The sequence below is a fragment of the Mustela nigripes genome, chromosome 9 (assembly GCF_022355385.1).
Source record: "Mustela nigripes isolate SB6536 chromosome 9, MUSNIG.SB6536, whole genome shotgun sequence".
NCBI classification, from domain to species: domain Eukaryota; kingdom Metazoa; phylum Chordata; class Mammalia; order Carnivora; family Mustelidae; genus Mustela; species Mustela nigripes.
This window is the reverse complement of record NC_081565.1, coordinates 8,158,073-8,183,793: the sequence shown is the minus strand read 5'-3', so window position 1 is coordinate 8,183,793 and position 25,721 is coordinate 8,158,073. Positions and strand designations below refer to the sequence as shown.

The 25,721-nt window shown below is 47.7% G+C and overlaps 1 protein-coding gene across 10 annotated transcripts in view; it reads left to right on the top strand.

The window, feature by feature from the left end:
• The window catches only part of RALGPS1 (Ral GEF with PH domain and SH3 binding motif 1), a 269,975-nt gene that overhangs the window by 37,679 nt on the left and 206,575 nt on the right, over positions 1-25,721 (top strand). For 9 of the 10 annotated variants that reach the window (XM_059410787.1, XM_059410790.1, XM_059410789.1 and 6 more), the window contains 3 exons: positions 10,565-10,686; positions 13,812-13,919; positions 23,668-23,718. In XM_059410787.1, coding sequence (XP_059266770.1) covers positions 10,630-10,686; positions 13,812-13,919; positions 23,668-23,718 — 216 coding nt within the window. In that variant the 5' untranslated portion in view covers positions 10,565-10,629. The remainder of the gene's footprint in view (positions 1-10,564; positions 10,687-13,811; positions 13,920-23,667; positions 23,719-25,721) is intronic. The other variant, XM_059410788.1, reaches the window with a different exon arrangement.

Genomic DNA, 25,721 nt, shown 5'->3' with positions numbered 1-25,721 from the left:
ATTTCCAAAGTTCAACCTACCGACGGGGAAGAACAGCAAAGAGTTGAATGGCCCTCCTTATGAGCCAGCCCAGATCCAGCGCAGGGTTCTCTGCTCGAAGCTGCTGGAGGCAAATGAGGAGCTCCCTGCCCAGTGGCACTTCCCATGCCCCCTGAACTTGACCTACGCCTGGGGTTGTTACGTTCTTCTGGCCAGCAGCACACCAGAACAGGCCAGGCGGGCACACATCGGGGTGCGTGTGAGAGTCTCACCGGTCTCATGGCAGCAGTGGGAAGAAGGGGTCCTCGAACAGGGGTGGGACTTTTGGGCATTTAGTGATGCGCCAGACAGATATGACTGTCAGTGACCTGGGGGGGCACCAGTCAGACCAGTAATTCCTCTGCCCTTGGCAGGGACTAGGGAGGGACCCCCTGCTCTACGTGGTGAACTGTCTTCCAGCCCCATCCTCGGTCTCCTGTAGTAACGTCTGTGGCCCACAGGTAACGGGCATAGTACGATGTCTGACCCGCAAGTCCCCGGAGCTGCACCTCTCAGGTAACCCCCATGGTGCAGGAAACGGGGAGCCCGGTGTCAGGCCTGTTTGTGGAGAGTGTGTGTGTGTGTGTGTGTGTTTGTGTGGGAGGGGTGCAAGGGGGGGTGGGATGTGAGGGTATAGAATTGCTTTTTAAATTTAACTTTTTGTTTTGAGGTAAATTTAGACTTACAGAAGAGTTGCACGGTAGTGCACAGCATTTCCATGTGCCCTTCATGCAGCTTACGTGTGAGGAGCTTATGGGCTCAATCCGAATTTCAGATTCGCTTAGGGAAGTTGACCCAGGTGTGATGCTGCGAACTGGGCTGTCGGCTTTTCTCATGTACCTCCGGTTTCCCTCCCAGTGTTGGTTCTCCGGTTCCTGTCTCTGTCCACCATCCCTCCTTGCAGCTGGTTGTGGGGTCTCATTAGTGTCCTCCTGCCTGGGACAGCGCCCTGCCCTCAGGGTCGCATCAGGTCCTCAGGAAATTAATTGTGGAGGAAATTAATGGTCTGGTTCTCGTGCTTTTGCTTCACATCCCCGTAGGGCGAAAGTGTCTTCTCTGAGAGACATCACTGAGCCCCTGCATCCTGGCGTGGGTGCCCCCTGTGCCAGCCAGGCTCTCCTGTCTCCCCAGGGCCTCCCTCCTCTAGCAAAGGTCTGAGTAGTGGCCACCATCCAACCCCATCCTCCAGGGGCAGGGAAGCAGCTACCACAGTCCCACTTTACCGTCTTTTCTGAGATGTGCTTTTAAATTTTCTTAATTTCCCCCCTCCCTCTCTCCCTCCCTTCCTTCCTTCTCTCTCTCTGTCTTTCAGATTTTACTTATTTGACAGAGAGACACACAGCGAGAGAGGGAACACAAGCAGGGGGAGTGGGAGAGGGAGAAGCAGCCTTCCTGCCGAGCGGGGAGCCCGAGGTGGGGCTCGATCCCAGAACCCTGAGATCATGACCTGAGGCGAAGGCAGATGCTTAACAACTGAGCCACCCAGGCAGCCCAGGGGTCCCCTCTTTCTCTTGCATTTTTAACATTTTGCTCTCCACTGTTCATTTTAAGCCTGAGAACATGCTCAGGAGGCACCTCAAGTTCCCAGAAATCACCAGTCTCCATCTCCCGCGTTCCCTCTTCCACCCCAGGAGACTGGGAGACTCAGGCGCTTGTCCCTTTGCAGGGCCGGCTTTCTGTGCGTCAGAGCCCCAGGCTGTCCTCAGCTCCGTCCTGAACGGTGCTGCGCTAGCTGATGCCCCTGGCTGACTTCCTTCTCCTCTTCCCACTGCCTGCTTCTGCAGGAGCCGCTGCCTGGGACGGGGAGCGCCTTCTCTTATCGTTGAGGGCGTTTCTCTGGCTTCCTTCCAGGGAAAGGTCTGGGGTGCGGACTGTTTCTCTCCGGCTGGGTGCGCTCTACGTACAGGAGCGGTCACCCTTCTTAGTTATGTTCTGTGAGTTTTTGGTTGATGTTTTGGAAGGATCCCTCTGTTTGTGTTAAGAAACAACTGTGAGGAGGCGGGGCTGCCGCACGGAGAGTGTGAGGACGGCACTGACACCGACACCGACACCGACACTGACACCGACACTGCCCTTGAGCAGAGGCTGGGTGGGCTGGACTTACGGGTGGTGGAGAGACCAGGCGTGTTCCACAGGGAGGGTTGTTTCCGCTGATGGCTGCCCAGGTGGACCCCGTCCATCCATGTCCAGGCGACACTGCCTGCCTTCCCCAGAGCATGTGCTCCTGGGACCTTAATTAAGAGGAAGTAGGTGACTGACGGGGGCTGTGCAGAGTTGGGGAGAGGGAGCGGGCACCGGTCCCTGACCAGAATACCATCATCCCAAATATGCAGAAAGGGAAATGTCACTCTCCAGCTTTCCGGGGTATCCCCAGCACTGTGGGGGGGTCTGGCGTGCTCCAGGTAGACCACCCTCGTTCTTGCTCTCCCCTTCACCCCTGCTTCCCGGCGCTCCCTGTAAGCCTCACCCCTAGGGATCCTTAGGCCTCTTGTTTCTCCCAAGTCGGCCTCCCCCACTATGGAGAAATCAGGCCTTGCCTGCCAGCTAGTGGCTGCCCGTGGGGACCTCTCGCCTCCGCCTCTGTTCTGCAGCCTTGTTTCAGAATGGAGGAGGAGCCTTTGGTTTCAAGAGAATTGTATGTGTACGCGTGAGGGATGGTAAAGCTCCTGTGGCCTTTTCATAGAGACTTTAAAAACTGTCCAGCCAGCCACAGCACTGCTTTTCTTTCGTGAATCTTCCCTAGTTTTATGAGACGAGTGTTCTTCACTCACTTTTCTCTTGGTGCCCCAACTTTGGTGCGATGTCTTGTGGTCTTATGCTAACGCAGCCCTGCCTGTGCCTACCCTGCCCCAGCGGGTGAGCCTGGCGGTGAGGGGCGCTGGCACAGGCACAGCCATCACTTCCCAGCTGCTCCTACGCTACAGCATCCTAGGGACCCCTTTGACCATTTGCGAGGCGGGCATCACGAGTCTCCCTGTTTACCAGGCGAGGAAGGTGGAGCTTGGGCAGGTGAAGCAGCTTGCCCGGGGCATAGAGTAAGTGACAGGTGAGAATTCAGCTCCTGATCAATCTGTTCTCCTGCCCCGGACACTGCTCTGCAGCTGTCTTGTTCTCAGCTTCCACCAGGCCTTCACCTGCCACTGTGATCCGGCGTGGGTGGAGGGCGTCGATCACCTCCCCAGATCCACGGGTGCCGCGGGCTCTGGCAGCCTGCGGGATGCGTGCTGGGACTATACCTTGCCGTGTTCCGCGTGGATGTCGATACTGCTGTGATGATTAGACCACAGATGAATTTAAGTGTGTTGGTGATCTATAACAGCTTTTCGTTGCCAAGGGTTTTTTCCTTAGTCAACAGATGCCAAAAATAGAACTAAATTTTGTGTGTGTGTGTTGAAAAGGATAGTCTCTGAAATACGTTTACGTATGTATCTGTGCGTTTACTTCTGTCTCCATATGCATGGATGTGTGCAGAAATGCTACCCTACACTATGTGAACTGTGTGACTTTGGGGACGGGGACCAAGGGTGGTAGGGAGAGGAGACTTTCTTTTTTTTATTTGATGCCTTTTTATTAAGCATATACAATTTCAGCATGTATCTGTATTACTTTATGTGAGAAATTCGGGAAGTCCTCCTCCTTGAAAAGGTTAGGTGCCCCTGGGCTGGACTAAGGTTTCTGGCAATGGGGGGACGTGGGGCACTCAGTCCACGCCCATCTCCTGGATTGGCGGATTGCTGCCTGTTTGCGGGCGCCTACCTTAGCGCCATAAATGTAGGTTCTTCCCTTGCCCAAGAAGATGCAGTCCTCCTGCTTCTCTCTGGGTTCGCTCAGTTTCACAGGTTTTGTCCCTCTTTGGTGAGATCTGCAGCCCTCCACCCCTAGAGCCAGCCCTCTTTCCCACACCCTGCTGCTTTCTCTCCTCCACAGAGGCACAGCCGTGGTGGCGCCTCCCCAGCCCACTCTCCTTCCCTCGGTGAGAAGGTGGGATGTTGGAGGTTGAACATCTGGTGGGTGGTTTGGAAGGGACGGGGTGTGGGGAGGGGGGCGGCGGGGAGCGCTGCAGTGAGTGATGGCATTCAAGTCTGACATGTGCTGACGTGGCCAGGCCTCTCTTTGAAAGCCGCCAGATGCTGCTGCTTGCCAGGAAAAGAGGTTTGGCCAGTTTGGAGAGGGTCAGGAGGAGGCAGAGATAACAGCCCTGCCAGCGCCCACAAGGGGGACTTTCTAGAGCTGCTGGCCAGTGGTCCCGCTCCAGAGTGATGGTTACAGTTGGAACTCTGCACGCTCTGTGTGTGTGTGTGTGTGTGTGTGTGTGCGCCCGCGTGCGCATGCGTGCACAAACGTACACACACTTACCGCTCCTGGAGCGATGAAGGGGTTGTTCTGCCCACAACCCTCTTTGTTTCCTTCTTATTCGTCTTGTCACAGCTTCTGTTCAAGATGCACAAAGGTGGAGCCAGCTCCCACCACGTCCACGGAGAGCAGCCCACTCCACGCTGGGGAAACGGGCTCTGCAGTGGGGCTTGGGATCTGTTTCCATGCTTGTCTAAAACATTTGGAAGAGATCACTCTCTTGTAATTGAACATTCCTGAATGTGTGTATTTTCTTTGAAACAACCTCCATACGCGTAGGAAAAAGTGGTTATTCTGCCTTCTCAACAGTGGTCTGCACCAGACTGTCTCATGTTATTTTCTTGGTTTCCTGAACCTGCAGTGTCGAAGGAGAATTCTGCAAGTTTGGAAGGAAACCAACATGGCATATGGGATTTTCCTCCCCTCTCCGGGAGCCCACACACGAGAGCAGAGTCTGTCATACAGAAACAAGATGAGGGATTGTTCTGTGGTCCTGATACAATTGCCACGTTCTTGTGAAGTTACATCATGAGAATTGCTTGCTTTGCGGCAGTGTTTCGGTTTCCAAGGAGGCATTAGCAGCGTGTGTGTGTGTGTGTGTGTGTGTGAGAGAGAGAGAGAGAGAGAGAGAGAGAGAGGGAGGTGAGCGAGCTGGAGAAGGACGGAAGGATGGGATTCTAGTGTGATTCGGAATCAGATGGCCAGCTCAGAGCTGGGGCTCTTGCCTCCCTGCCAGACGGCCCCGTCTAGTAGCGGCCGTGCTGCGGTCAGTGTGTCCCCAAGTTATGGTGTCATTGATCTCTTTGTACCTCCATTTCTTCATCTGTAAAAAAAAAATGTTTTTTAATGCATGGAAATCCCCAGCCAGAGCCTGCAACGGAGTGTTTAATAAATTGTCCTGATGACGGGTGAGCGGATAATGGTGTGAACTCCTTGAGGCCAAGGACTGGTCTGAATTCTCTGAGCAGAGCAGGGCTTGGGAGGTTTCACCAAGTCTGCCCAACAGATGGGGGAGTGACCAGGAGACAGAACGCTGTGGCTGTGGCTGCAGCGTCAGGACCGTCTGTTAAACTCTCTGGGGATCCCTGCCTAGCTTATTGGCCGCTGTGTGTTAGGATGGACGTGGCTGTGGTCTGGTAAGGAGGGGAGTCTGCTCCCTTGTGCTCCTGGTGCAGGGCATGTCAGGAGTCCTTTCTGCCCTGGGCTCCCACACTAGCTCAGGGTACCCTCCTCTGCCCTTCCCTTGAGACACTCCCACTGGTCCTTTGAGAGCCAGCTCAAGGGTTCTTCTCAGTGATGTCTTCTTTGACCCCCAGAGTGAACCCGGGATCTGTTAGAGCACGTGTCACTTGCTGGTGTTCTCCCTACTGCTCTGCAGGACCCTGGAGGGCAGGGTTGTGTTGTTTCTGACTCTAGATGCCCAGAACTGGTCCCCCAGTGGTCTCAGTGGGTGGGTGGGTGATGTGTGAAGGAATGGACAGCTGAGCAACACTGGGCTGTCATCCACTCGTGACCCCCAAGGCTAGGGGTCATCCTGGGTTCCCTTCGTTTCCTCTCGCTTCACCTGTGGTCCATCAGCAGGTCTTGTCTGTTTCTTTCCAGAACCCCTCCCAGATCCATCCCTCATCCCTGTAGCCAGCAGTCCGTGCCACCATCCTCTCTTGTCCCTGCTGCCTCCGAGGCTCCGACTTTGTCTCTCTTCATCCAGTTCTCTGCCCAGCAGCCTAAGTGATCTCAAAAACCGTAAGATCAGATCCTGTCTCTCCCCTGCTCAAAACCCTCCAGTACACTAGAGGGTTCCCACTGCACTCCAGACGCAACCCACACACCCACCATGGCATGCAAGGCCCTTCATGCTCTGGCCCCAGCCTGTCTGTCCACTGTCCATTGCCTTCTACCCACTTGGGTCCATCTGCCTCCATCCCAGGCCTGCTGAGCTTGCGTGCATCTCAGGGTCTTTGCCCTTGTGGTGCCCACTACAGAGCACACACGGTGGTTTTTATGGGCTGACTCCTGCCTAAGCTTCCAGTTCACAGTATAGTTCAAACGTCCTTGGAGTGTGCTTCCTTGGTGACCTGACAAACACCATCCTCCACCCTATTTGTTTATTTGACAGAGAGAGATCACAAGTAGGTAGGCAGCGAGGCAGGCAGAGAGAGAGAGAGGGGGAAGCAGGTTCCCTGCCAAGCAGAGAGCCAGATGCAGGGATTGATCCCAGGACCCTGAGATCATGACCTGAGCCGAAGGCAGAGGCTTAACCAACTGAGCCGCCCAGTGCCCTCCTATTTTAGTTTTTTGAGATATTTCTCAGTATCTAAAGTTATCTTCTTTGTATCCATGTGTGTATTTTCTGACTTCTCACTGGAATGTAAGCTCTGCAGGAGCAGGGCCTCCTCACTTTATGTCTCCAGTGCCTGGAGCAGGGCTTCTGGACCAGGCTTCACTGAATTTTGATGAGAAAAATATGACATCTTTATTTTCACCAACCTCTAAATGAAATTTAGCATTTCTCTCAGTTACTAATAAAGACAGTGAATCCCAATAATAATAATTGTACTTGCGACTTTGTTGCCAATAAAATTTATGGTATTTTCATATCACACAATGATCATTGGACTCTTAGAATATCTATGCTCATAACTACTTTCAAATTATGGTAGTTATTAAACTCACCAACAGATCTTTTTATTTAATGCAATAATAAAGAAATATGTTTTTCCGTTTAAATGAAGAAATGAGCCGGGTCGTCTGGTTTGAGGCCTGCAGCTTGAGCCGGTCTCATGCTGCCCCTTGGGCTCTCAAGCTGGCTTTGTTTTCAGCCTCAGTTTCTGGATTCCCCACTTTGAAGTCTCCGAGTTTCTCTTGGGGTGTCTGTTGCAGGTTCTCATCCACCAGACTCCTGGGAGGCCTTCCCTTTGCTCCAGGGGCTGGTTCCCCTCCTCGCAGTCCTGTCTCTTCTGCACTGGAAATTCCTCAAAGATTTTTTTTTTAAAGATTTTATTTATTTATTTATTTGACAGACAGAGATCACAAGTAGGCAGAGAGGCAGGCAGAGAGAGAGGAGGAAGCAGTCCTCCTGCTGAGTAGAGAGCCTGACGAGGGGCTTGATCCCAGGACTCTAGGATCATGACCCGAGCCGAAGGCAGAGGCTTTAACCCACTGAGCCACCCAGGCGCCCCTCCTCAAAGATTTTTGCTTATTAATAACCCTTCTCTCTTGTCATGTGCTAATGTAGTTTGTTTTTGCTATTTTAATATTTCTTGGATTATTTCAAAGGGATGTGGAAGGGGGGCAGCTAAACATGAGAGTTCAGGTCTCCGCCATGAAACTGAGCTGGTGGCTGCTGCTTTCACTGTAGTGGAGTTTACATGCCGTAAAATTCACCCATTCCAAGTGTTTAATTCTGTAACTTCTGGTGAATTTACAGAGCTGTGGGACTGTCACGATGACCCAGTTTTAGATCTTTTCCGTCACCTCAGAAAAATCCCTTGTGCCCGTTTGCAGACCGGTCGGCTGCCTCCACCCCCAGCCAACCACTGATATGCTCTTGTCTCTATGAATTTGCCTTTTTTGGACATTTCATAAAAATGGCACCCTACAGTACAGTGTTTTGGGTCTGGCCTCTTTCACTTGGCATCATGTTTTTGAGGTTTATACATGTTACGGTTTCTCTCAGGACTTCATTTCTTTATTGCTGGGTCCTCTTCCCCCGTGTGCCTCTGTCACATTGCTGACCCGCTCAGCAGAGCGTTCAGATGTTTCCAGCTTTTGGCTCTGATGAATCATTCATGTGCGTGTCTTTGTGTGGACATAGGCTTTCATTTCTTTCAAGGTAGCTACCTAGGAGTAGAATTGCTGGTCATTTGGTAAGTGTACTTTAATTTTTTAAGAAAGTACCAAACTGCTTTCCAAAGGAGCTGGACCTCTCGCACCCCCCCCCCCCCGCAGCAGTGTACGCGGTGCTGCCTTTTCCGTGACCTCCGTCCTGGCGGGAGTGAGGCGGCAGCTCACCGTGGGTTGGATTTGCCTTTACCCGCGGCGTTTCCCTTCGTCCTACCGAGACCTTCTTTCAAAGGTCTCTTCCTGTTTTCGTGCAGCTGCCTTCCAGACCTGCCCCAGCCTCCGGCGCAGGGTCCCGGGTAACAGCGGGCACTGCTTCTCTGAGGACACCAGTGATTAACAAAGGAGTGTTTCCAGTCCGTCCCCTTGCCCTCATGGGCGGGGAGTTTGGACTCCGGAGGAAAAACTTAGCCGACCCGCGCTTTTTTTCCCCCTTTGCTTTCTTAGTACAAAAAGGATCGAGCATTCAGAAAGGCTGAGAGAGCAGGGCAGTGACCTTTTGTCAGTGGAGGTCGGTTGTCGGCGTTGTGACGTGGTCGCCTTATCTCGACTGCGGCGTGTTTTGGGGATTGATTTGGAATGAAGTCGCAAGCTCACTTCAGCTCCGAATTCTGCCCCGTGTTCCCCAGATAGACTCGCTCCTACTTAATCTTCCCACTGTTGCTCTCATGCCCCAGAAAATGAATGGTAATTCAGTATCCTCTGAAATGTCCATATCCGGTGGTCCCCAGTTGGCCCCCAAATGTCATTTATAGCTCAGACTGGTTCCTCTCAGTGCCTGGGGGAAGGAAGGAGGGAGGGTGGACGGCTCACAGGCTGTCGCCGAGGAGAACGCGGCTGACGGAAGCCGGCAGAGTGGTTGTGAGGGGATGGCCATCATGGCTTTGGAGCCGTGCGCTGCCGGAGCCTCTGGCGCTCTGGCGTTCCTTCTCAGGTGTTTGACGCTGTCCTTCTCTGGTGTTCGATGTTGCTCGCCATGGGCCCTCGTGGCTGAGGCTCTGGCAGCATCACAGGCAGGGTGGAGATCTTCTCTGTCTACCTCCAGACCATCTTCCCCGGGGGGCTTCAGGCGAGACCTTCCCTCCAGGGTGGGTCTTCTCTGACACCATGGATCCGGCATATATTTCAGATGAAGCTCTTCACCTTCTACAGATCTGCTGTGCTGCCGGTGTCCCTTTCCTTGAGGACGGATGCACCATCCTTCTGGCACCTCAGGCCAGACACCAATAATCCTTAGCTTGTTCTCCTCTGTCCTTCTTCCCCATCAGTTTCTGCTCCCGCTGTCTCCCAGTCTGTCTCCTTCTCTCTGACTTCACTGTGACAACGTCACTTAGCACAGACGACCTTCAGCGCTGGCCTGGGTGATTGCAGTTGGCTTCCAGCTGGGCCTCCCACCTTCTCCTTTCCTTCCCCTGTTACATTCTCCCTGCTTTCCTGGTCATTTTCCTGCTGAAAAGCAGGTGGCAGTTCTGGAATGTTCAGTGCTATGATGAATGCTCTGTTAGGGGTGTGTACACACTGGCATGAGAGCATCTGGATCTGGTTCGAGTGTTCTAGGGCACGATACTCAGAAGAAACGACGTTTGAGCAGGGCTTTGAATGATGATGGGATCAGGAAACAGCATGAGCGAAGGCACTAAAGCTCTCTGCGGTTCAGGTTCCTCACATGTAATATGGGCAGAAGAGGACCTGCCCAAGGCTGTTGTGAGGGTCAGTTGAGTTAATGTACGCCAAGTGCGTGGCACGTGGTGAGCACTGCACAAGTATCACCTTGCTCCTGATGAAGTGGTCGAGTGCCTGGGGAAATGCAGTAAAATCCATTTGTCTTCTTTAACAGCTTTCATTTAAAACAAAGGTCAGGGGGCCTGGTGGCTCAGACGATTAAGAGTCTGCCTTCGGCTCAGGTCATGATCCTGGAGTCCTGGGATTGAGTCCCTCATTGGACTCCCCTCAGCGAGGAGCCTGCTTCTCCCTCTGCCTCCTCCTGCTTGTATGTGTTCTCTCTCTATCAAATAAATAAATAAAACAAAGGCTGTGTGGTACCTGGGGGGCTCAGTTGGTTAAGCCTCTGCCTTTGGCTCAGGATGATCCCAGGGTCGGACTAAGCCCTGCGTTAGGCTTCCTGCCTAGTGGGGGGGCCTGTTTCTCCTGCTGCCTGCTGCCCCCTGCTCGCGCTCTCTGTCTTTGCCAAATAAATGAATAAAAGAAAATTCAAGAAAATTCAAGAAAAGGTAAAGGTCTTCTTTATGGTCTTCTGTTTAAGCCTAGCACAATGTTCCCTGCCACCCTCCCTGCCCCCAGTAGGATTAAGTTGAGTTTGAAACTGGTTTTCATGAGCCCCCTTGCCTTGCAGGACTTCTTCAGACAGGTTATGTCACCAACAGAGGCTGCCCTGAAGCTCCCTGCGGCCCAGAGACTATGTACAAGAGGAATGGTCTGATGGCTAGCGTGTTGGTCACCTCCGCCACTCCACAGGTACAGGGGTTGTGAGTATCGGGACCATGGGTGGGAGTAGGGGGACTCCTTTCAGTGGACCCAGGCCCCAGCTAAGTTGTAGGCAGCAAGGAAGCAAGGCTCCATGAATACCACCATTCTTAGCACTCCGGAGGCCCTTGGCCACACCAGGCGTGAGATTTGGGAGGCAGTCAGCCCTGAGGATCAGTCCGTTTTCTGCAGTCGTTCTCTTCAAAGAAAAACAAACACCTGCCCAGTCCAGTTGTGGCAAGTGCCACATTCCATTTTGGTGGCAAGATGGGATCAGACCTTTCCCAAGAAAAGCTGCTGCTGATTATAAATAAGTCACACATTCCAGAATGAAGTCAGACAGAAGTGATTCCAACTGGCCCCATGTTCTTGTTTACCTTGCTCAGTAGGAGATGGCTGTAAGGACTGGTGGTCTGAGAGTGGCCTGGGCTAGGGCCCCTGCCCTGGGCTTTGAGGGGGTGTAGGGGTTTGTTTTCCAAGTGCAGTGATGGAACGGAGACACGCAAGAGGAGCAGCTGTCATCAGGCCCAGGGATGCCACCTGGCTGATTGTGTACGCCTGGCCCCCATGACTACTGGCGAGGGAACGTGCAGTCCCTCTCAGCGGAGCTGGGCTTTTGAAATGATCCTGTGTGACCAGCTAGAAATTCACAGGAACCTATTCATATCTTACAAACCTTTAAAAAATTCCTTATTTTGATCTCTGCTTCTGAAAACAGACTTGTGAGTCCTTTTAAAATTCCCCACTGGTGCCAATACAGATTTAAATGAAGTTACTGCCTCATCGTCACCACCACCACTAGTGTATTTGGGGCAACACTGGATTAAATAAGGCCTCTTGTATGAGCGTGTGTGTCTGGGTCAGATGCAATGGGGTGTTACACGAAAGTTATAAAACCTGAAATCCTGGGAATGGACTGTTTGGTAACTGGAGGAAATCAGACTTCTGTTTTCATTTATAATCTATACTTCATCTAGAGGAAAATGTCTGTCTTTTCTGATCTCTCTGTGTGTATGTGCGTGCGTGTACACATACATGTAGACACGTGTGTATTGTGTGTGGGTGCAGATGTGTGTGTATCTGGAACGTGGTAAGTGCTCACAGCGTTGTCGAATGAGAGAACACGTATATAACGGAAGCGCTCAGTAAATTCTGGTGACTGACACCACATGCACATCCACCCCCGTGACTCAGCTGTCCTGTCTGCCAGGCCTGTGTCCTGTGTGTTCACACGTGACATCCCACCAGTCCTTACAGTAGCCCGAGCAGGTCTGTACTGTTGCTTCAGAAACTGAAGGCAAACTGGGGAAACTAAGGCAGGAAGAGGTGAATAAACTGGCTTAAATCGCACAGCTGGCCAGCAGTAGGGGAGATTCACAGTCAGGCCCCTGTGACACTCAAGCCAGCGCTCCCAACCGTGATGACACTAAATGGAGGAAAACCACCCTGTCACCTGAACTGCTTACTTTCTGGAAGGTGGGTGTGGCAATGCAGGTGATCGCCTGTTTGGAGCCTGTGCACAAGACCGAGGGGCAGAACAGACTGCCAGTTTCAAATGCATTCAAGACTCGTCTTTGTTACTTCTCAGAAGTTTAGCACAGATTCTCCTCAGGGGAGAATGTCCCATCATTCAGGGAACTTCTGAAATAGCCACAGCCAAGCCCGCCCAGGTCCCTTGAATCAGCGTCTCCTGGGGAGGGGGATTCTGCCCTCTGCTTTGTTAGCTTCACTGTATATAACCTGTACCACAGCACTGTGGGGGGCGGGTCGGGGAGGGGCTGCCTATGGTGCCATTTTCTAGAGAGCTCTAAGACGGTCAGGTGAATAGCTTGTGCGAGGTCGGGCAGCCGCTGGCGTGGAGCTGGCGTTCCCACCAGGCATGGCTTCAGAGCTCTCAGCCACCATGGTGTGCTGCTTCTTCAGATAACCTTCAGCTTTTGGGTATAGCAGCCTCCTTCGTAAAACCTTTCAGTGACACAGGCCTACTGAAATCTTCAGGTCTGTGTTTCCGCTCTTCCTTTTAACCTCACATTCTTGGTTGTTGACTGTTGGTTTCCCTCACTGGCCTAAAAACACTCTAGTTTCCAGTAAGATTGCAAAGTTTTTCCAGATATATCCTTTTTGGAAAGAGTGAAATAAAGAAGAATTAATAAAATCATGTTCTCTAAATCCCAGTCCAAGAATATTGAGGTTATTGGAAACCACAAAATCCCTCTTCACGGGTTGAGACGAATAAAACCGTTTATGAACAGGGCACAAGTTTTGGGTGGTAAGTTTGAATGGTTCCCTGAAGTAGAGTTTGATGAAATTAAATAAAATTGAGGAGAAGGTATGTTCAACATTCTGGGATCCCCACAGGGTTGGGCTTCATAAAACTGGCCACATTTGGGGAGTTTTAATGTGCTCTTTTATGGGAGACCCCTTCTGTCTGTGCAGGGCTCACTGGGTTCACCTTAATAAGGGACCCTACTAAATATAACTTTCACACCCGTCTCCAAAGCCAGTTGGTTACCTCTCACCTCATCAGCAATCTGGTTTTTAAATTCCAAATGGCCCATATATGAAATAAGCCTTGAGAGCTAGTTTAACATTTTGTATAAGAATTTCTGCAGTGACTTCCAGAAAACAATAATAACAACAACAACAACAAAAAGGTGAAACTAGGTAACGTTTGAGAGACAGAACAAGACCGATGATTGCCTCAGGCCTCCTGAGCTATGAAGTCCCGTTCTCTCTAAAGGAAGAGTGGGCTCTGTCTTTTTACCCCACCAGCTACACAGCAGGCTGGAAGCAGTTAGGGGCCATGATCGAGGGTAGGCGAAACTAGGTTCACCTCCTGGCTCTCCGGTTTCCTGGCTGTGATACCTTGGGGACATGGCATTGCCTCTGCTTCCTTATCTGTAAAGTGGGAGTAAAAATAGCATGTATTCCATTCCTTCAAGAATTAAACAGGAGTGTGTGTATGAAGTGCCCAGCGCGGTGCCTGGAATGGGGTACAGCAGTGGGCAGCAGGAGCTTTTCCTTCGTGTGTGCGTCCTCGCTCTGGGCGTGGGAGGTAGCGAGTCTGCAGTGAGCCCGACTGCTCAGGTGGCACCCTCTCTCCCTGTTCTCCGCAGGGCAGCAGCAGCTCAGACTCTCTGGAGGGCCAGAGCTGCGACTATGCCAGCAAGAGCTACGATGCCGTTGTCTTCGATGTCTTGAAAGTGAGTCCCGAGGAGTTTGCTGTAAGTAACAGAACTGATGTGAGTGTCTGGGCACCAAAACAGGTTGCGACAGGGGCTAGTTAAAACCGGTTGGAAACGACCCATATGCCCAACCTTAGGGTCTGTGGGATATAATATTCTTTATGAAATACTAGGCAGCATTGAAAAGGATGCCATCAATCTCGAATTAACCACCTTGGAAGTCATGTGCAGTATATACGAATAGTCAGTGAAAGGGGCAAGTTACAGCACCATTAACAGAGAACAGTGCCATTTTTAAAAAGCACATGCAATGCACACTTATTTATATTCGCAGAAGAAGAGGTCTAGATTTGGTGTTTATGTATTCATAGCTATCTGGATATAAATAGCCAAACATTATTTACTGTAACTTCTGGTTGTTGTAGGATTCCAATTAGTTGGAATTTAATTTTACTTCTGTTTGTTTCTTTTTGTTGGCCTTCTGCATTTTTTTTTTAAGATTTTATGTATTTATTTGACACACAGAGAAAGGTCACAAGTAGGCAGAGAGGCAGGCAGAGAGAGAGGAGGAAGCAGGCTCCCTGCTGAGCAGAGAGCCCGATACGGGACTCGATCCCAGGATCCTGAGATCATGACCTGAGCCGAAGACAGAGGCTTTAACTCACTGAGCCACCCAGGCACCATGCTTTCTGCATTTTCACGATGACTTTTCTATGATAAAAAATAGTATTTTGTAATAATACATTTTTTTAAAAACTGGTTTTTCTTCAGCCAGTGTGTTTCTGCCCGTCTGACTGAGGGCTGTTCCTTGTGGTGGAGATGCCAAGTTGGCTTCTCGTTTTGCAGTGACTCGGTTTCTTCCTTTTGTGCTGTGAAGGTAGAGGAGTCTTGCCTGTGGGGTGACCTGGAGCCTGACTGCAAGCACTGTCTTGGGGCTGTAATTCTCTGCCGTGCCTGCTTCCTCCCTGTCCCCTTTGCTGTAACAGGTTTAGTGCCCTCCAGGATACTGGGGGAGCTACAGGGCCGCGTCTCAGCCCTCTGCTGTTGCCGGCCCCCACGTTTATTTTGTGCCGTGCTGGCATCACCTGGCATCACCTCCTTCAGCATAGTCAAGGGATCATCTAAAAACCCATGTAAAGCTCTCTAGCAACTGCCTCCTGTGAGAATGAGACCCTGTGTTCCTCCCAAGGCCTCCAGGGCCCCCTGTGGTCTGGCCAAGTCTCCTCTCCTGCCCCCATCTCTGTGCTTTGTGCTCCCCAGCTACACCTCTAACCCAGACTCACCCAGTGTCCCCCTGCCACAGGGCCCTGCGCTTCTCTTCCATCACTCCTACTGGCTCTTCTCCACGTGTCTCTGTCTCTGGCTTGGCCTAAAGTGGCAGCTCTCCATCACTCCTTTCCCTTATCCTGCTCCAGTTTCTTCATATTTCTTATTCCTACCCAACATAACATTATATAATATTTTTTTTGTGATATATCTTCTCTGGAATAGAAACTCTTTAAGGACGGGAGCTTTATCTGACTTGTTCATTGCTTTTTCCCAGTGCCCTGAATGGTGCCTAGCTCTTAGTTGGTACTCAGTGAATACATGTAGACTGAAAGAACTCGGTCTTCAGAATGACCAGATGAAGCAGATTATTAGCTCCTGATTTTCTAATAAAGAAGTGAAGAATCTAAGAGATGATTATTATTATTATTTATTTATTTTTTATTTTTATTTTTTGCCTGGAACATATAGCCAGGTATGGGCAGAGCCAGGTCTAAAACCTTCACCTCCTGATTATTCACCTAATGCTGGATGGTAATATTAAGGGCAGCTCCCATTTTTGAACACCTGCCATGTCTAGTTTTTTTTTCTTTTAAGACTTTGTCAGAGAGAGAGAGAGGGCACGTGCAAGCAGGGGGAGAAGCTGGCAGAGGGAGAAGCAGGCTCCCTGTTAAGCAGGAGCCCGATGTGGGACTCAATCCCAGGACCCTGAGAGCACAACCTGAGCTGAAGGCAGATGCTTAAGTGACTGAGCCACTCAGGCATCCCCCATGTCTGGGTCTTATGCTTAAGTGCTTTACATGCATTATGTAATCTACTTCTCACATCAGCCTGATAACTTAGGTGTATTTATTATTCCCAATACATTGATGAGCAGGTCAGTGCTTAAAGAGGAAAATCACTTCTTCATACAGAGAGTAAGTGGCACTGTCTATCTGGGATTTAAAACCAGGGCTGGCACTCTAGACCGGTACCATCCGACAGGAATACAATCTGAATCACATGTGCAACTTTAATTAATTAATTAATACAAATGTTAAAATTCCAGTATGGTTAACATATAGTGTTATATTAGTTTCAAGTGTATAATATGGTGATTCCACAGTTCCATATATTACTAAGGTCGTCGTGATAAGTATGCTCTTTAATCCCTTTCACCTGTTCCTCCCATGCTCCCAGCTACCTCGCCTCTGGTAACCATCAGTTTGTTCTCTATAGTTAAGAGTCTGTTTTATTTTTTATTTTTTAAAAGATTTTATTTATCTGAAAGAGAGAGAGTGAGTGAGAGACAGAGCATGGGGTGGGGGGAGGGTCAGAGGGAGAAGCAGGCTCCCCACTGAGCAAGGAGCCTGATGTGGGACTTGATCCTGAGACTCCAGGATCATGACCTGAGCAGAAGACAGTCGCCCAGCCAACTGAGCCACCCAAGTGCCCAAGAGTCTATTTTTTGCTTTGTCTCGTTTTTTCCTTTGTTCATTTGTTTTGCTTTTTAAATTCCACATATGAATGAAATCATATGGTATTTGTCTTCCTCTGACTGACTTATTTCGCTTAGCATTATACCCTCTAGATCCATCGATGGTGTTGCAAATGGCAAGATTTTATTCTTTTTTATGGCTGTATAGTATTCCTTGTATATTTGTACCACATGTTCTTTATCCATTCATCTGTTAATGAACACTTGGGCTTTTTCTTTAATTTGGCTATTGTAAATAATGCTGCTATAAACATAGGGGTGCATATATTCTTTCCAATTACTATTTTCGTATTCTTTGGGTAAATGTCCAGTGGTGCGATTACTGGATTGTAGGGTAGTTCTATTTTTAATTTTTTGAGGACCCTCCATTGTCTTCCACAGTGGCTGCATGGAGTTTACATTCCCACCAATAGAGCAAGAGAGTTCCTTTTACTCCATAGCCTCACCAACACTTGTCGTTCCTTGTGTTTTTGATTTTAGCCATTCTGACAGGTGTGAGCTGATATCTCCTTGTGGTTTGGATTTGTGTTTCCCTGATGATGAGTGATGTTGAGCATCTTTTCATATGTCTGTTGGCCATCTGGATGGTTTTTTTTGGGAGAAATGTCTGCTCCTCTCTGCTGCCTATTTTTAAATTGGATTATCTGGGGTTTTGGTGTTGAGTTATATCAGTTTTTTCTATATTTTGGATATAACCCTTTATGGGATATGTCATTTGCAAATATCTTCACCCATTCATTGGGTTGTCTTTTAGTTTTGATTTTTTGTTTTGTTTTATTTTATTTATTTATTTAATTTTGCTCTTAGAAGCTTTTTATTTTGTTATAGTCCCAATAGTTTATTTTTGTTTTTGTTTTCCCCTTGCCTCACAAGACTTACCTAGGAGAATGTTGCTGTGGCTGATGTCAGAGATCTACAGCTAGATTACCATCCTTCTTCTTCCCAGTAGTCTGAAACTAAAGTAAAAAACAATGCTGGAACTTTATCAGTAGATCGTGGACAGCTTTCTAGGTCAACATGTGTAGATTTAATTTTCTATTTTTAAAGACTTTTTATTTTTTAAAGATTTATTTTATATTTTTAAAGTTTTTTTTTATTTTTTAAAGATTTATTTATTTTCTATTTTTAAAGGTTTTTTTATTTGATGCACAAATAAGGGGAGGGGCACAAGCTGGGGAGGAACAGAGGGAGAGGGAGAGAAAATTCCAAACAGACTCCCCACTGAGCATGGAGCCCAGCTCATGGCTTGATCTCATGACCCTGAGATCTTGACCTGAGCTGAAATCAAGAGTCAGATGCTCTGGGGTGCCTGGGTGGTTCAGTCCATTAAGCATCTGCCTTCAGCTCAGGTCATGATCCCAGGGTCCTAGGATCGAGCCCCATGTTGGGCTCCTGCTTCTCCCTCTCCCTGCTGTTCCCCCTGCTTATACACTGTCTCTCTTTGTCAGATAAATAAATAAAATCTTAAAAAAAAAAAAAAGAGAGAGACAATTAACCGACTGAACCCCTCAGGAGCCCCTTTAATTCACTATTTTTAATAGCTGCATAATACTCCAGAATCTGGATATATTTTCTTATATATTCCATATGTATTTTTTTTCATGGTCTCTTATATTGTTTATTCTCTTATATTATTTTCCTCATGGTCTCTTATATTGCTTCCAGATTTTTACTACTGCAGATAATGGTGCAGTGAACATTTAATTTTCTATCTGCATCTAAATGTAGATCTATATATAGTTTCCTTGTGTTCCAGTGCTCTGCTTTCTGTAGATGTAGGGATTATTGTTCAATAGTATGCTCATTTCACTTTTTAGGAGATAATATCTAAATGCAATGCTTGATTTTGGATCAAGAAAAAATTGTTATAAAAAAGTTTTGGGATATTTAGCAAATTTTGAATGTGGAGTGTACTATTAGATGTTACTAATAGTAACATTAGTTATTATGTTATTATTAGATGTTAGATGTTACTATTGTAGCAATGTAAGTTTCCTGAATGTAATAATTTTATCATTATGTTAGAGCATGTTCTTGTTCTTGGGAAATAATATGCTGAAAGGTTTAGGAGTGAAGAGTCATGATATCTGCATTTTCTTCTTGAGTGGTTCTGAAAAAAATGTGTATGTATAATTACATACATGGAGATAAAGCCAGTGAGGCAAGATGTTAATTAGTGAAGCTAGGTGGAAGGTTATAGAATCCATCATTCTATTCCTGCAACTTTTTATAAGTTTGGCTTTTCAAAAAAAACTTTTTGAATGGTTTACTGCCAGATTGCTTTCCAAAAAGAACAGAGCAGTCCCTAGTCCTGTCGCTCCTGACGGTGCCGATGGACGACAAATGGCATCTTCCTGTTTAATTTGCATTTCCTTGACTACGATTCTAAATTTGCCAGACACATGGTTCCTGTGGCTCTAGGAGTAGAAGTAGGAATATATATCTCTGGAGCTGATTGCCTTTTGTTCCGTGAGCCCTCCTGGTCAGGCGTTGGTGGAGTGATCTCTAAATGCAAATTTAAAGATATTTTTTGTTATAAAATATGCCACTAATTTGCCAACAGCTTCCCTTGTTTGTTTATTTGGGGGTTTGAGAGCCTTTATATAAGGTTGTGGCTGGGAAAAGGGAATTTAGTCACCAGTGTTAGAGAAACACTACTCTCAACATATGCAGGAAACATTTTTTTTGTTTCCTTTTTGGTTGTGTATATTTCATTTACCTACACAGAACCACGTCTTTCTTTAGGGCCACGTTGTGAAGTGCTTCAGTAGTTCTCTCCCTTCTGAAGTCTTCACCTCAGCAGAAGTGTTTTGTAGTATGTGGAGATTAGCCATTTACCTAAAAAGCCTGAATTTTTAGGGGGCCCCGGATAAGAAAGAAGGAGGTGGGAGAAGAAGTTAGGATTAAGGAAGGCATCTCCAGCATGACTAGCTTCACTGGGCGTCCTGTAGTAAAGCTTTATTTCCCAGTGGAAGGAGAAACCATTGAGAGACGTGCTCGTGAGTGCGCTCCTCAGCCCAAGCACGGGTGCCTCGCTGTGGTGGGTTTCGGTCATTCATTCCTTCACTCACTTGTTGCTTTTGTTTAAATTCCAGTTAGTTACCATACAGTGGAGTGTTAGTGTCAGGTGTACGATGTAGAGATTTAACACTTACATACAACTCATCGTGACAAGTGCTGCTGGTAGACAAGATGGCCGCATTTCTGTGGGGGCTGCACCACACCCCTCGGAAATGCCCTTTCTCTCCAGGGAGCCGGGGCCTCTCCCCTGCAGTCATGGTCATCTCCTGAGGCCGAGAGCTGCTATGAAGGGAGATGGGACCTAACTTCCCTCAAGCTCCTACTCCTACCCACACCCTCCCTTCTGGTAAAACTGCCTGCTTTGGAGTGCCTACACTTCCTGGGAAGGACTGCTCGTCAGCAACCTCTCCATATGTGTTTGGCTTTGTAGTAAAATGTCATGAAATTTATAATCTGGTGATTTTACCTATGTATTGACATATTCTTGTTCTGGACTCTGAATCTTTTTGGTCAGAATTGAAAGGATAGAAGTGGGAAAGTCTTCTGAAAACCCTCAGATTGTGTGTTTGGAACCAGCCAGTCTATTTTAAGTTTGGAGACCTCTCTTGTTGTTTATTTTATTTTATTTATTTTTTTTTAAAAGATTTTATTTATTTATTTGACAGAGAGAAATCACAAGCAGATGGAGAGGCAGGCAGAGAGAGAGAGAGAGGGAAGCAGGCTCCCTGCTGAGCAGAGAGCCCGACGCGGGACTCGATCCCAGGACCCTGAGATCATGACCCGAGCCGAAGGCAGCGGCTTAACCCACTGAGCCACCCAGGCGCCCCTTATTTTAATTTTTTTTAAAGGTTTTATTTCTTTATTTGACAGAGAGAGATCACAAGTAGGCAGAGAGGCAGGCAGAGAGAGAGGGAGGAAGCAGGCTCCCTGCCAACCAGAGAGCCTGATGCAGGGCTTGATCCCAGGACCCTGAGACCATGACCTGAGCCGAAGGCAGAGGCTTTAACCCACCGAGCCACACAGGCGCCCCATTTATTTTGAATAAAACACCTGAATACGTATTCTGACTTAGGGGCTGAGCAGGGATTTAGGATACTCAAAACTTGGACCATCGCAAAAAAAATGTGAAATGTAAAGCCACTATTTTAATAAACCATTTGGAACTTCAGTAGCTAACCCTAGAAGTGATGGCAGGATGGAGAGGAAGTTTTCTCATTTTCACATTAGCAGACTTTTGGTTCTTGTTGTAAATGACATTGCAAACATCCTGCTAGTTCTCCCGGATAGGGAGTAAACTTGAACCATGGCAGAGATTTCCAAGGCCTTCTGAGCTTTCGGCGTGAATCTCCTGTTTTCACAAGGCCTTTCTGTTCCCCAGGATGGCAGAATTAATCCAAATGTGAGGGGGCTTGGCTAGCAATCTCCATGGGTCTGGCAGGAGAAATGCCCGTGTGTTTGCACTGCCTGGGGCATAGCTCTGGGCCAGACACCAGACCTGCAGGCCTCCTGGCCTTAGTTGTCCCTTGACGCCCACCAGATCCACCTTGTGATGATGTCCACTGCCTCCTTTGCCACTGGGGGTTAGACCCAGAGGTAGAAGGGCTCAGTTTCCAAGTGCTTCTTTATTCCTGGTGCCTCTGCTGTCTCTCTGCTGAGCTTCTGTTAGTGGCAGCGCTGGCCCCTTGGAGGGGACGAAGAGGCTGTCCACAGAAGCACCTGCTTATTTCCCTCTTCTGCTCAGCCCTGACGATAGTATGCTTTGGCCTGCATCCTGTGCTGTTCGGGAATCCAGTGGTCTTGGACCACCTCTAAATTAGCCAAAAGGCGACCACAATTCTGCACCTGAGCCCTGGATTGTGGTTACACTTGACGTACTGTGTGTGTTGCCATTTTCCTAATGTAGTCTTGAAATGAGGCTTTTTTCATGACTATTTGTTGACTTAAGTAAGAGCCTCCTTTAAGAGCAACTTTGATGCTTGAATATTCAAACAAATTAACAGTTCCCTTATTTCATATATTGGTCAGGAAGCGTAAGTTCACATGCCAATATGTGAGCCCATCTGTGTGACTTCACATATATATGATGTAGAAGTATGAATACAGAAACACACATGTGCACACAGTTGACCCCTGAGCACAGGTTTGGACTGTGTGGGTCCACTTATATACAGATTTTTTTTTATAAATACAGTACTGTAAATGCATTTTCCCTTCCTTATGATTTTCTTAATATTTGCCTTTCTCTAGCTTACGTTTTTGTAAGATTACAGTTTATAATTCATCTGACATACAAAATGTGTCACTCAACTGTTGATGTTAGCAGTAAGGCTTCTGGTTAACTGTAGGCTGTTAGTAGTTAAGTTTTTGGGAAGTCAAAAGTTATATTCAGACTTTATTTTATTTTTTTAAAGATTTATTTATGTTACAGAGCCAGAGTATGTGAGTATGGAGGGTCAGAGGGAGAGGAGTAGAGAGAGAGAAGCAGACTCTGTGCTGAGCACAGAGCCTGACATAGGGCTTGATCTCACAACCCTGAGATCATGACCTGATCCGAAATCAAGAATCAGTTGCTTAACTGTCTGAGCCACTCAGGCATCCTGAGAAGCAGATTTTAGACCATGGAGGGTTGGCATCCCTAATCCCCATGTTGTTCAAGGGTCCACAGTATATAGATAATCTTTGTGAAAACTCAAGATAGGAGGCGCAGAATGCCTGGCACCTGACAGGTAATCTGTCTTTCTGTCTCTCTCTCTGCATATATGTATGTGCACAGATGCACACGCTCTTATGCGTGTATATATGTGTGTATACACACACACATGCATATCTAGAGAGCACCTGTCAGATGCCAGGCATTCTGTACTTCTGCTCTTGAATTTTCCCAGGGATCCTATAAGACAGGGATAACTGTCATCATTTCCTAGATGTGGCACCTGAGACTAGGAGAGGTTAAACCACGTGTCAAAGAACATACTCGTGTTAAGCAGTGATATCCAGACACGCACTCAAGCCCTGGTGATGTCAGAGCCCCTGTTCGTTCCACTGCATCACAGCAACCCCTTTGACCTGTGGGCCATGAGCAGGGTGTCTGCTTGAGTTAGGAGGCATCCAAATGCCCTTGGCTCTCCTTTGCCTATCACAGACATGTCTATTAACTCACACCGGGCATCCCAGGTGACATACAGAGATGGGTAGATCATGGGCCGTCAGCTCAGTGCACACCTTGCCCGGAAAAGATTGTCAGCAATGGTGCTTTCTCTTACTGTTGCATGATGAGCAGCTAACAGTGGGAACAGCCTTTAACTAGATGTGTATTTTCTGTATTTACAACATTAGTGCTTCGCAAGCTAGCTGTGGTTTTTTTCATTTCCCATCTGTTGAGGACAGATATTTAAAAAAAAAGTTAAATTAAAACAAAAAAAAAAAAAACGTTGTGGCAATTTGTTATAAAAGTTCCCAAATGCTTGTTCTCAAATTCTGTAGTTATCTCATTGTGGGCTGGCTGGAATAAATAGTTTGCGGTCGAGCACTGGTCCAAGGGTGCATCTCGAGTAACACTCTACTGTATAATTTAGAGGAGGCTTAGACTTCAGAAGAAATGTACAATTTCTATAAGCCACAGTTTCTTTAAAATTTAAATTTAGAGTAATAGATAGTGTCTCTGTTTAGCATTCTATTTAATATTGTGTCTATAATTTTTTTAAATTACAAAAGTAATTCATGCTTGAAACAGAAACTCAAATAGGACAAAAATATCCAAACTAAAAATGTTCCCCTAATCTCCGTCCCACCCTCCAAATGACTGTCATCCATTCTCAGATTGGGAGTTTGTCTCATATTAAAGAAAGAGGGGTGTGGGGTGAGGGCTTATGAGGGGGGAGGGATGGGAGAGGCATTTTAGAAACTTTTTATTCTATTCTTTCTTGATTTTTATTTCAAGGGAGAGTGTGTTATTACTCCGTGTGGATTCAAATTTATCTTTGATTTCCAGCATATTCTAACGCTGATTCTCTTTTGTTGCAGAGCCAGATCACGTTAATGGACATACCTGTGTTTAAAGCCATCCAGCCGGAGGTCTGTACTTTGTCCTTCAAATTGTTCTAAACACTGTGGCTGGGAAGGGGAAATTTAGTCAGCCAAGTTTGAACGACTCTTGGTTTCTCTCTTGAAGTCTCTATAAACACATTGTTGATTTAAGCCCGTATTAAAGAGTGCATCCAGGAGCTTCTCATTCTTGAAGGTGCTCATTCTTTGAGCCCGGTGATTGGGTTCTGCAGAGAATGTCAGTGGGTCTGGTCCATTCTGGCAGGGCTAGAGGCAGGTGGTGCCTAAGGCCTCCAAGCCTGAGCCAGGCTTTCCCGCACTGATTCCGTTTCCCAGGCTCCTCCCATCGAGAATGGTCGCTGTTGAGAATGGGATGTGAGGGAATGTTTTCCTGGAGAGCTTTCTTTTTGTTGATCCCAAATTCTGGTGGTTGCCTTGTTTCTGATTTTGAAACCAGTTGCCACAGCAAAACATACACATATTTACATTAAGAGCATATGTACATTTTTAGAAACAGCATATTCAATAGAGAGAAAAAAGTTGGTTTTGGTCTTTAAAAATATCCTGGAAATGTTTAGTAGTTGATAACAAGGCTTTAGAGTTGTTTTAGTTAGGGTTCTTTTTTGTTGTTGTTGGCAAGTAATAGAAATCCATTTCAAAGTAGCTGAATAGGCAGAAGAGGAGTTTATCATGGGGATAAAGGGACACTTTATGGAATCCCTGAGCATGGAGTTCAGGCAGCTGGAGAGCCACTGAGACGTAAGCTGTCTCTGCCTCTTGCCTCTGCTTTGTCTTCTCTTTGCTTTCCTGCCTTCTTTCCTGTCTGTTCACGTGGTCCAACCTGGTGCTCTGAGGGGCTTGCATTTACATGATCCTTCTTTAGGCCACCTTGCAGACTTGAGACCAGCAGCTCTCAGTCCAGCCCGGCGGAGCCATGTGACTCGTGCTGGCTCACGACCCAGGCCAGGAGTATGTGGTCAAGACGAGCAAGCACAGCTGAGGGGATCTGGTCTGGTGGATGGGGTGCACGTGTTAGAGAAGAGGGGTGTTTGTGGGGTGATAAGTCAGAAAATGTCTGCTGCAACCATGGTGTGAATTCCAGAGCTCTCTGACATGCAGCCCTTCCTCTCATAGTATGGTAGCTGTTAAGGCTTTGAGAAAAGCAGCATATTTTAATACAAAGCCAGACAAAGGATCCAGGCCTTCTGAGAGCTGGCATCTAACCTACTGCAAATTAAGAGGAAGCTAGTACTTCTAGCTGCGCTCAGCACTTATGCGAAGACGTGGCAGTGATTTGTAGGACTGTGTGTGCACGCGCACGTGTGCTGTGCTCATTGGGTTTGGGGAGCAGAGCTATGTTTGCTGTTTTGAATTGGCTGACTTCTAATCTTTTGCTGTTATCTTCTAACATGAGATTACCTAGTCTTTCTAATTAAAAAACAAAACAAAACAACTCTACCTCTTGGAGACATTTAGGGGCGTAATTGTGTGATGGTTGCTTTAGTTTTCCGCTTGAAGCTATTTGTGATCATATTCTATGCTGAACTTTGCTCTGGAGCTCTTTAGACATGTGGATCTTTATTCTTTGTCCTGAGCATCTGAGAGAGGAGCCCTGCTCGCCATGAGCCCTGAATCCTGAACCTGCGTGTGCCCAGGGACGCTGGCCTGGCTGCTCAGGCTCATTGTAGGAGGGAAGATGGTAGGGAGCTCTGTAGAGGCACAGCTAGGGGCAGACCAAGGCTTTCCCCCAGGACATTGAGATTTGGAAGGTGTCTCAACCAAGATATATCTTGATTCAAATTATGATAAGACATTAAGGTGGAAATGTTTTGCTTTCACAATTTTTGCTTGGATCTGTGGTTGTCAGTTGTGACTGCATATCAGAATCACCTGGCAGCCTTTGAAACATGGGGTGCCCAGGTTCCACCCTCAACCATTGAATCTGGATCTCTGGGTCAGGGCCTGGAGCCCAGACAAAGTTACCATTTGTAGAAAGTTTTGTAGAAAGTTACCAGGTGATTCTGATAGAGAAT